Source organism: Medicago sativa, chromosome 5 (assembly GCF_051527215.1).
Source record: "Medicago sativa cultivar Bolivia chromosome 5, Bolivia_mono, whole genome shotgun sequence".
Taxonomy (NCBI): domain Eukaryota; kingdom Viridiplantae; phylum Streptophyta; class Magnoliopsida; order Fabales; family Fabaceae; genus Medicago; species Medicago sativa.
The window spans coordinates 80,068,186-80,079,596 of record NC_140753.1 but is presented as its reverse complement, the minus strand read 5'-3'; the positions used below and the strand labels follow the sequence as shown (position 1 = coordinate 80,079,596).

The 11,411-nt window shown below is 33.8% G+C and overlaps 1 protein-coding gene across 1 annotated transcript; it reads left to right on the top strand.

Annotated features, from left to right (window-relative positions):
* Positions 1 to 4,932: 4,932 nt before the first annotated feature.
* Positions 4,933 to 7,016, top strand: LOC146925540 (AAA-type ATPase family protein). Its single transcript, XM_085710443.1, has one exon. The coding sequence runs from the start codon at positions 5,073 to 5,075 to the stop codon at positions 6,735 to 6,737; it is 1,665 nt and encodes a 554-aa protein (XP_085566569.1). The 5' UTR covers positions 4,933 to 5,072; the 3' UTR covers positions 6,738 to 7,016.
* Positions 7,017 to 11,411: the final 4,395 nt, after the last annotated feature.

Sequence of the window (11,411 nt, the reverse complement as noted above, 5' to 3'; positions counted from 1 at the left end):
AATATAAGGATGCCATGTGTACTATCAAAATAAAATAGTGCAAATATATATAATAGAGATCAGTCTTTTGCTAACAAGTGCTTTCGACCAATCTTTAAGAATTCTAAATTAAGAATTATTCATTAAAAAATCAAATATTTTAATTTCCAACTCATATTAGATACACACATTTTCACAAAACTTACTATTTAAAGAGTGACTCGAGTACGAATTAGCATTTTCCACTATATATTTATTTTTTTAAATAGTTTAATGACTAGAAATTTATTTGAATAAGTGAAAAAATTTAGTCTTCCACTTACACAAGTAATTCTCAATTTAAAACGTGGAAAGTTTTAGAATGTTCTTAAGGTTTTGAAGGGTCGGTAAAAACCATATAAATTGAAATGATAATTATGTGCGAGATATGAAAAAAAAAATACTGAAATTAAAAAGTTTTAGGGTTAGAGAGATTCAATTCAACACACAATTTTTTTTTTAATATTTCGCACAATGTGGGTTAGTTTGGTCCCCCCTTCGGTGATATTTTTCACTATGTTGATTGAGACAACCTTCTCAATTCCTGCGTCTTACTGCACCTTTTCATCTAAATAAAATACACTATTCACTCTAGTGAAGTTTATACTCAAAACATTATTTGAATGTGGATCAAAATTACATGGCTTCAAGGAACAAAGAACTCATCCACAACATCAAATGCACTTGTTCGAATATCTTTCAGTGTTATGTAAAACTCTAAGCAGTAGAGAAACAAAAAATACGATCTTTCATGAGAATAAAATTAGCCATGGAACGTGGAGATAATACAAAAGTAGTTAAGCGAAGGAGACACGTTGACTAAAACGAAGTAAATTTCAATGGCTTGGCATAGAATGAGAAGTCTGCAAATAGAAGCTGTTATTAGCATGCATACATGGTATTCTATTCTATACATACATACACCATTGAGTTTACAGTTAGTCTGGGGTCATACCCATGGGAATTTATACATCAAATTGCCTATACATGTAGACTGTGCTATATACATGTCAAAGCAGATAAGCTAAATATTACAATGTACAACTATGTAGTTTATCCGGAAGTGTCAAATTAAGCCATTCATAATGCTTTCTCAAGCACTTCTAGATGTGGCTATAACAGGGCAGGAGTTTGCATAATCTCAAGACAACCACGTAGCTTCGTTAAGGACAGAACCTAGAAGACTTCTGAATTCTTAGAGAAGAACTAAGAAGTAGGATTAACAAACAAAAAAACACTAATCAGAACGGTTGAACACAACTTCTTATAAGTTTTTTAGTTTTTTCATCCTTAAAGATATATAGGCTTATGTGATAAAATTCGACAGCTTGCCATATTCCGAAAATTCTCAACGTGTTATAAAAATCCATAATAATACTTGATCATATTCCCAGCGATCATCCAGAGAGAGAAACAAGAATGCTCTATTCTCCCTCCTGCTCTGCTGCACACCTAACATGCATCTGTAACCAAAACAAATTCGATAAAACAAAATCCAACCTGATCCATAAAAGGATATAAAATCTTAGAGCTATGTTCCATACCAAACTGAAATGGACATATCACCACCATCACATTTGTTGCTATGCTTTGTGCACATCTGTAAAGGACAAATCCTTTTTTTCCCCTCTCTAAGATGGAATAACATAATCTGCAGTCTTCATGCAACTAAGTTTAGGCAACAGGCAAGCATGAAATATAAAGAATTGTCTCCCCTGTGACAGCCATATATTTGTTATAGCAATTGTTGGTAAAAAATAAAAGCTCTCATCCTAAATGCCTATACTTACATTTTAAGTTTGGAAATCTAATGAACACCAACTACAATGATTAAGTTAAATGGACAAACAAGAACATAAAGTACAGATTCCAATGATAGTGTGGGTAGGGAACTAGTTTGGCCAATGCTTTAGACTTTAGCTTGTGATCCATTGGGTAAGGTAACACCAGGAACTATGTCCATATAAGTGAGATGAAAGTAAAGTTATTCGTTACGAGACATATGATCAAAGGAGCCCGAGTCTAGAACCGGCAATGTGTCTAATTAAACACAACTACATGCACAACTGACGATGGTGGTGATGACATAAAACTGGCGGCAGTAATAGAAAAAGGAAGGAGCTTCACAGGGTGCGTGACAGATGCGCTGCAGCTGAAATTTTGTGGCTGGACACATATCAAGAAAGAGTACCCCACAGTGAATGTTAAAAGCGCTTGGTGGAATAAACCTAGAATCTAATGAGTAGTGATACTATGCAAATATTCGTATTTAAATTGTTCATTAATTTTGTGTGTCAGTGTATTTAAATTCGTTTATACTAGTTCTTGCTTATAGGTTCATGATCTGTGTCCTTATCTTTTCTGTGGATGTATCAATGTCAATATTTTAAGATTCTGTTATAACTATCTAACCATGATTTGACATTGCTCCTTTGGTTCATTTTGATTTGCATCTTACTCGGAGCATGGAATTAAAATACCGCGTTGCATATCCTCTGGTCGAATGCTCCTTTCTGCTAGTTGAAATTGTCTTTCATTAAATACATGCATCATGATTGTTCTCAACCCAATTTATTCATAATTTGTAGGATTGAATTTGAAGCAGATTACATTGGGCAATCTGGCTTCTACTAACGACATCGGCTGGCTATGATCCCCAACTTGCTCGTAAAGTCTGTGAAGAGATGGCAAAGTTATACGATTCTGACATTGATTCTATGCCTGTAGATCATGTGTCTACCTGTCCCGGAAGAAAGATTTTTGTTTGAAATTTAGTTTAATTTCAAACCTGGAAGAATGATTTCATGGTAACCAATTCTGTTACCATAAAATGAACTTGTTGGATGCAATGCAGTCATGCAGACCATAATAAACATAATAAGTCACTCATGTACAAATCAAATAGAAGGGAAGATGGTAAGGAATGATTAATTGATTACTTTTTAAGACAGAGTGATATTGTTAAAGTGATGTTTGCTATTGTTATGCCAATTCATAATGAGTTTGTATCTAATTTGGTTAAACCATGTGTAACAAAGTAAACATATGTTCTTAAACAGTCTGACATTGGATGAGATGTTAAAAACCGGTTTTATAAGGTTGCGTTTAGTTTAACCATAAATTTTAAGATATGTTAATGTTAATATCCATATAAAAATGTCAGAGATTAATTTGGGTATTTTATTTTTTCAATGACTAAATTACACCGTGAGAAAATTGTAAAGGAACAAATTGAATCTTTAAGTCGTATAATAATATGACCATATCTGAAAAATTTGATCGATTTTAACAATTAAAATGATGATCTCTAATAAGGCCTATAAATTGTGCATGAGGGTTTCTTTGGCAGATCATCTCAGAACAGGAGTGGGAGTTAAATCATTCTAACAATGAAACAACACAAGCAAATACTCCATCCGTCCCTTATATACGCACCTTTTGTTTTTTTTTCCCTTCGCATTTTTCAAAGAAAAGCAGTTAGTGCAGTTAACGTATTTATTTTATATTATTAAATTGTCATTTGTTTGTGTGTATTAAATTTGACTTTTCATATTTCAAGACAATGTTAGTAGTATTATTAATTAAGGGTATGTTTAAGAAAAAAATTATAATTACATCTAGTAATTTGAAAATGAGTTTATATTTAAGGACAAATTTTTAATCAAATAAGTGCTTATATATAGAGATGGATGGAGTACCAAGTTGCATAAGCGAGTTGATAAAAAATAATATCTTTGTAACTATCAGCTCACTTATACATTTTTTTTAATTCATTTAATATTTTTCTTTTGCCTTTTACTTTAAAGGGAAATGAGATCAATTTTTAAAGGTATCATCAAACTGTATTAAATATCTTTTTTCCGACAGAGTATATTCAATCCTTTTGATATGGAATAATTGATCATCGAAATGTATTTTATAGTTGATAAAGGAAAAATAATTGAGAAAGAAGAAAAGTTCCAAATAATTTTGTTGCATGTATGGAACACAAAACAGTATGCAATGATGACCCGAAAAGTAGAATAAGAATTATTATAGGAAGACATTAAAGCTTTGTCTGAAAAAAAAAAGAAGCAGATAATCGATACTGTAGCTTAAAAATGTAAATTCTATGGTATATCCAAAAATGTAAATTCTATGGTATATCCAAAAATTTGAGTCCATTGATACATCAAATCCTTAAATTAGTAGTTAGAAGAGTTATTTTCTAAAAAAAAAAATATTTTCTATCATCTATAATTATAATAACTACTCCCTCCGGTCACATATATAAGCAAAAAACAACTTTTTAGGTACATTGAATAATTAATGTATCTGGTCATGTTTATAGATCAAATGCATTAATTATTCAATGTACCTAAAAAGTTGGTTTTTGCTTATAAATGTGACCGGAAGGAGTAAATCTTATTTACCAAACACGTCGATGAAATAAAATTTAATTTTTCTGAACTTTTATTACTCATAATAAAGATTTTTGATTATTTTAATACAAGAATTTCTCTCAATAATAATAAAGATTTTTGATTATTTTAATACAAGAATTTCTCTCAATAAAAAGAAAAGGTATTAGAGAGACTATTTTTAATTGTAAATAAAAAAGAGAGACAGTTTGTAACAATTCTTTAAATAAAAAGTGATTTAATTTAGTAGTCTATAGATTAAAAATCCTAACAAATGTTCACATGATAGGATAAAGACATAATTATATCATGTGTTTGATGCGTACGTGAAATATGATATTATTATTTTATTCTTAATTTTTTTTTATTATTTTATTATAATTAAATGAGAAAATTAATCTCATAATTAATTAAATATTTACAAAGACAAGCCATAATAGGATAATAAAATGGTTTATTGCAAAAAGACAAGCCATTCTTTTTGCAATATGAACTTAATCTATAAGCTTAAACTTAAAATATGACAGAACCAAACAAAGCATAAGAATGAACATGATTGGGACTATAGTAGTGTAGAGGGGCGTTTGGTTTGATAATTGGTTTGGTGTATAACAAGTTGGAAGAAGAATACACAGAACAGAATCACTATCAGTTATGGAGATGCAACAGCTTCTGAGTATGGGTTTTCCTGATGAGTTAGCTGCTCAAGCCTTAGCTGCCACTGGTGGTAAATCCACCGTCAAAGCCACTGAATGGATTCTTACTCATAAACCCCCCAATTCTACTATTCACACCCCTTCTCTTTCTCCTTCTCCTTCTTCTTCTTCTGCTTTTCAACCAAAACTCGACCGTTTCTTCCAAACCCCACAACAACCCATTCAAGAACAACAACAAGACCAATCTGAAGAACCAAACAAACGTATGAAGCATTCACCAACACAACAAAACAAACCTTCATTCTTCTTCAAACCAACTTCCAAGAAACAACAATTTCAAACTCATGAACCATTGTACGAACGACTCCGACCCAGAACACTCGACGACGTTGTCGGACAAGATCATCTCTTATCATCAAACTCCATTCTCCGTTCATCAATTCAACGCAAACGTCTACCTTCAATCCTCTTGTGGGGTCCACCTGGTACAGGTAAAACCACCATTGCTAAAGCCATTGTTAATTCATCATCAACAACTAAAGATTCAGCTTTGTATCGTTTTGTTTCTTTATCCGCGGTTACTAGCGGTGTTAAAGATGTTAGAGATGCTGTTGATGAAGCTAGGAAAGTTAGAGTTAAAACAAATCAAACTACTGTTTTGTTTGTTGATGAAGTTCATAGGTTTAATAAATCTCAACAAGATTCATTTTTACCTGTTATTGAAGATGGTAGTATTGTTTTTGTTGGTGCTACTACTGAAAATCCTTCTTTTCATTTGATTACACCCTTGTTGTCGCGTTGTCGTGTTCTTACTCTTAACCCTCTTCAGCCACATCACCTCATTTTGCTTCTCAAACGTGCTGTTAGTGATACGGAAAAAGGGTTGGTGAAAAGTCTTGGTTTTGGTTCTTGTAAAGTTGATGTTAGTGTTGGTGAGGATGTGGTTGATTTTATAGCTAATAATTGCGATGGTGATGCTCGTGTTGCTTTGAATGTGTTGGAGATTGCTGGTGTTAATGCGGCTGCGCGAGTGGAGCATGATAGTGAAGAATGTCAGGAGGTTGTTGTTAGTGTTAGTGTTGAGGATGCAAAAGAGGCGCTTCAATGCAAGCATCTTGCTTATGATAAAGCTGGGGAAGAGCACTATAATTTGATTAGTGCATTGCACAAGTCTATGAGGGGAAGTGATGCTAATGCAGCGATTTATTGGTTGGCGAGAATGTTAAAAGGAGGTGAAGAACCACTTTATATTGCACGTAGACTTGTACGGTTTGCAAGTGAGGATGTTGGTTTGGCTGATCCTTTAGCTCTTAATCAAGCTGTTTCGTGTTATCAAGCTTGTCACTTTATAGGAATGCCCGAGTGTAATGTGATTCTTGCGCAATGTGTTGCTTACTTGGCTTTGGCTCCGAAATCTATAGCTGTTTACAGAGCAATGGGAGCTGCTGAGAAGGCCGTGAGGGAATCCGTTGGACAGAATGAGGGGGTGCCTCTTCATCTCAGGAATGCACCAACCAAGTTAATGAAGGAAGTGGGGTATGGGAAGGGATACATATATACTCCTGACAACCCTTCCGCAACACAGAGCTTCTTGCCACCCTCCCTTCAAGGGTTCAAATTCCTTCATTGGCCTGACAGGGATCCCTCTGAGTTTGATGGATGAAAATGTTCAATTCCAGATGAGAGTTTTTGTGTCATTTTGTTCCTCTTTTTTTGTTTCGCACAAATTTCTCCACTATCATCTTTTTGTCATTGCAAATTGTGTAGTATAGGTAAGTAGTGGTTGGAGAATGGCTATCTAAGGCAAGTGTAACACATGATGTAGGTTTTGACTCAATCAAATGCTCATTTTGATGAACTTACTCTTAGAGTGTGTTTGGGTAGGGGATTTTAGTGAGTTAATGTAATTTCTTTGAGTAATTAAAATGTGTTGGATCAAAAATCAGTGTTTGGTTGATATATTTAATGCATTTATGAAATTCCCATCATTTTGTAGAGAATTTTACACGCCGTGTAAGGTCTTGAGCTTCAATGACTCCGATACGTTTCTTTGCCTTAAATTCTTTGAGGACTTTTTCTATTGTTGAGATTTTTACGAAGGTTAGGGAAATGAAAAAACTAAGTAGTTTATTCCTTGAGGTGAGGATTGCTAAAAGACACCTTCATGTATATATATATATATATATATATATATATATATATGTATATATATATGTATATATATATGTATATATATATATGTATATATATATATGTATATATATATATGTATATATATATATGTATATATATATATGTATATATATATATGTATATATATATATGTATATATATATATATATATATATATATATATATATATAGCAAGGTTAGGATTATTTGTTTTGTTCATTTGTTTGTTTCTTCTAAAACACCCAATAGAATCTTCAAATGTGATTAATCATCTTTAGATAATTTTTTACTAGTTAGTTTGTATGTTTCTCTTCATCTGTCTATAGTTATCTTTTTTTTTTTTTTGGTAGATTAGTTTAATTTTGATTCTCTTGGTAGTTAAGGATGAAATTTGAAATAGTCGCAGCCTTGTTCTATATTATGCAGAAATCTTTGTAAGCATATGTTTTTTGTTCGACTCTTTACCTAGTTGTGTTATATTTGTCCATACACTCATTTAGCACTTGATTGACTGAGAAAATGGTTATGATTTTGGACAGTTGTGCGCCAATTCGACATTTTTGAAGCCGTGTTTGAATATTATGGATTAGATTTTGATTAGTGGCAGAACAATATTTGAGGTGGGAGCTAGGATTTGTGTTAGAGTATGAGAGACAAAGAGGTTGTTGGAGAATGAAAAATGAATAAAAGGGTACGAAGAAAAGAATGGAGGAATGGGATTGAGTTGAAGAGGGAAAGTGGTAGCAGGGACAGAGAACAAAGATAACTCTGCTACTTTGTGCAGTTGATAACATTGAAATGAACTAAGTGCTTTGTCTCTTTAGGGTGAATTATGCTTTTCTCCCTTTATTGTTTCTTTTTGTTTGAAATTCAGATTGCAAGTTTTTTTATTACTACACTTCTTGCACCACTTCTCAACCTTTATGATGCTAAAATATGCACTTGCTTACTGACATATTTTTAGTAATCTTGCTTTTGAAGATAAATAATTAAAAATTTCTGCATCCATTCCATTTGATCACATGTTTGATGTCTGAATGCAATGTTCTTCTTGGACAATGTGTTGCTTACTTGGCTTTAGCTCCTAAATCTATAGCAGTTTATTGAGAAATTGGAGTGAGAAGGTAGTGAGAGAATCTGTTGGCAGAATGAAGGGGTGCCTCTTCATCTCAGGAATGCACCAACCAAATTAATGAAGGAAATTGGGTATGGGAAGGGATACACATACCATCCTGACAACCCTTTCTCAACACAGCTATTTGACAGCCTTGCTTCAAGGGTTCAAATTCCTCCATTGGCCTGACAGGAACCCCTCTGATTCCGATGGATGAAAAATTGAAAATGTTCAATTTCAGATAGGGGTTTTATCTGTCATTTTGTTCCCACTTTTTTTATTTCGTTTTGTTTCTTCAGACATATTTCCCTACTCACCTTTTTGGCATTGCAAAGTGTGTATTATAGGTACGTGGTGGTGGGATAATGGCTAATGCAACTCTAATGTATGATGTAGGTTTTGACTCAATTAAATGTTCATTTTGATGAGCTTGCTCGTAATATCTTTTATTTTGTTTATTTAGTAATTATAATAGGGTCATGCTAATAGGTGCCCGAAAAGTAGTAGTTTTGCATTGGAAACTACAATTTTTAAACTTTTAAAAAGTTGAATTCACCACTTTTCACCACTTTCCAACACAATATTTTTATTTTTGTTCTTTTAATCAATTCCCTAAGGGCAGTCTTTAGCATTTCCCATTATAATAATCACTTATGAACAAGCTGCTTGAAGAAGCTACCTTTGTTTTATTCTTTTGCAAAATAGATGGGGCCCTTGGGGAGTAATGGGTGGTACAGTGAATACAGACTCAGGATAGTGGTGGCGAGCACTGCTTTTTGTGGGTTAAGTATTCCATACCTAACATTTTGACTGCTTTGTTTAAACTGAGGAATATTGGGGTTATTAAGCTTACTGATAGGACGGCAGTGGTGAGCACTGCTCATGGCTTGAAGTTTAGTCAGTCCCTAATTGATTTCAAAGGGTATCAATATCAAGGACTTGGCCTGCCAATTTGCCTATCCTCCACTGCAGGTCAACGCTGATTTTGGGTCTCTTATGAATTTTTTTGTCCAAGTACTTAGAGAGCAAAGCTCTCAATTATCATTAGGTTAGTAATGCTGGTTTTGCTCCTGTGCTTTGGACTTGTTTAATTTTTAGGCATCATGCTGACATGTTGAATAGGTTAGATACTAGCAAGTTTTGACATGTTGGCTTCAGTTCTATAGCTGTGGCATGTTCAGCTAGTTCTCATACTATCAGTCATATTCTCAAAACTTGAGAGACATGAAACAAATAGCTGCGACATGTTGACTTAAGATTAACACCTAGAAGTTATTGCCAATGACTAAACAGTAGGTTCTCATCTCATCTATAATCTTTATAACTTCCACAGAAATTCAGTCCAAAGAAAAAGAGGAGAATGGAGTACTTTTTAAATGCAATGACTGTGTTGGTGTCTAATGATAGTATTAAAACTTGTCTGGGTTTTGATTTGGAATCAGAACTGTGGTAGTGAAGCTGTTTGTTTTGTAATTCATTACTGCCTAGGAGTTGTGCTGACAGTCCATTTATTTGGAAGTGCTGAAACACCCTTTAACAAGAGAGGTAAAGGGGAAGAGGGGTGTGAGCCATTGAATTGTATGTTCTTTTTTTTAGTGTGAGAGTTACCACTGTAGTTGGTCTTGATGAATGTGATACTTTGGTCCTTGAGAATTGTTGGTTGGGTATTGAGGGTACCTAACAATTAAGAAAGATTGGGACAAAGCAAGCATTTTTTTTTTTTTTTAATTTTCCAGTAATGAATTAGAATCGGTTTGTCATTCTTTTCATTATTATATTTTTATTCAATAGGTGAATTTAGGGAGCCCCTAATATGCACCTCTATAAAAAAGGTCCACCTGTGAACCTGTGCAAATAACCTACTATAGCCGGTTCCATGCAAATAACCTACTATCCCACGTGTCACATTTAGGACAAGTCTTTCACCTCTATCTTTCTTGATGACTCAACATCATGTTTGTTGACCCTTCCTTCAATTTGGAATACCCATGTCTAAATCATTTTTGTTCCAACTCTTATGTGGTTAGGCAAGAGGAGAAGACAATATATGTGGTTAGGCAAGAGGAGAAGACAATATATAGTTTTGTTTTTTGGGATCCAACCCGGTGCCCAACTCCATCCCATGAGTAATTGAGACCAAATATAGTCGACAAAGGGGGTTGAAAGTTGGAACTCAGGTTGTTTGCCTTTTGGGACATTTTTACCCCAAGCTTCTACTAATTGAAGGGACAAACAACATATATAGTCGTGTTTTACATTCAAATGCTGGATCCCATGTGTTCTAACTCTTGATCTTCTTATTTTTATGTTCAAGTTCTGTGGGAGTGTACCTTCTTATCTTGCCTCCTCTCCTCCTAATATTGCATGTTGATTCCTAATTACAAGTATTAGGAAAAGTTTCTTCGATGCCTTGTTTTTACGACATTTAGAGCATTGTATGACCAATTTTTTAAGAAAATTCTTATTTTATATTTGAAAATTCACAAAACAAATAACAGAGATTTTTACATCCCAAGATATTTCAAGAAGTGTTGGAAAATTCTTATTTTCTTTAATTATTTATTTATTTAAAAAAAAATATGTATATGATTCAATGTCTGGGTTCCCAATCCAGATGTGTTTTGCGAGGGAAGCCTCCTTGGTAATAATATTGAAATCCATAAAAAGAAAGCAAAAAGAATAGGTGACCTGCTAGAACAGGTAAAATAATGAGGTCCATTGGTGAACCTTTGTTTTAAGAGTCCATATTAGGGGTCCCCGTGAATTTAATTAAGTAATTTCATTGGTGGATCTGTTGTTGCACTGATATGTCCTGGGATATGCCTTTGACACGTGTACAAGAGAAGGGGTAAAATGGGAAGTAAAGGAGAGAAGGAAGGGGAACATGTGAAACCGTTGCTGAATGGTAGGAGTAACCAGCTGTGTACGTGGCAGCATGGGAGTGGAGGAAAAGATTGAGAGAATCAGTGGAGAGAAGGAAGATGCTGAAAGATTAGGGGATTAGGAGGGGTGTAAAGAAAACCAGACTGGTTTTGGAGTGAGAATCATTCT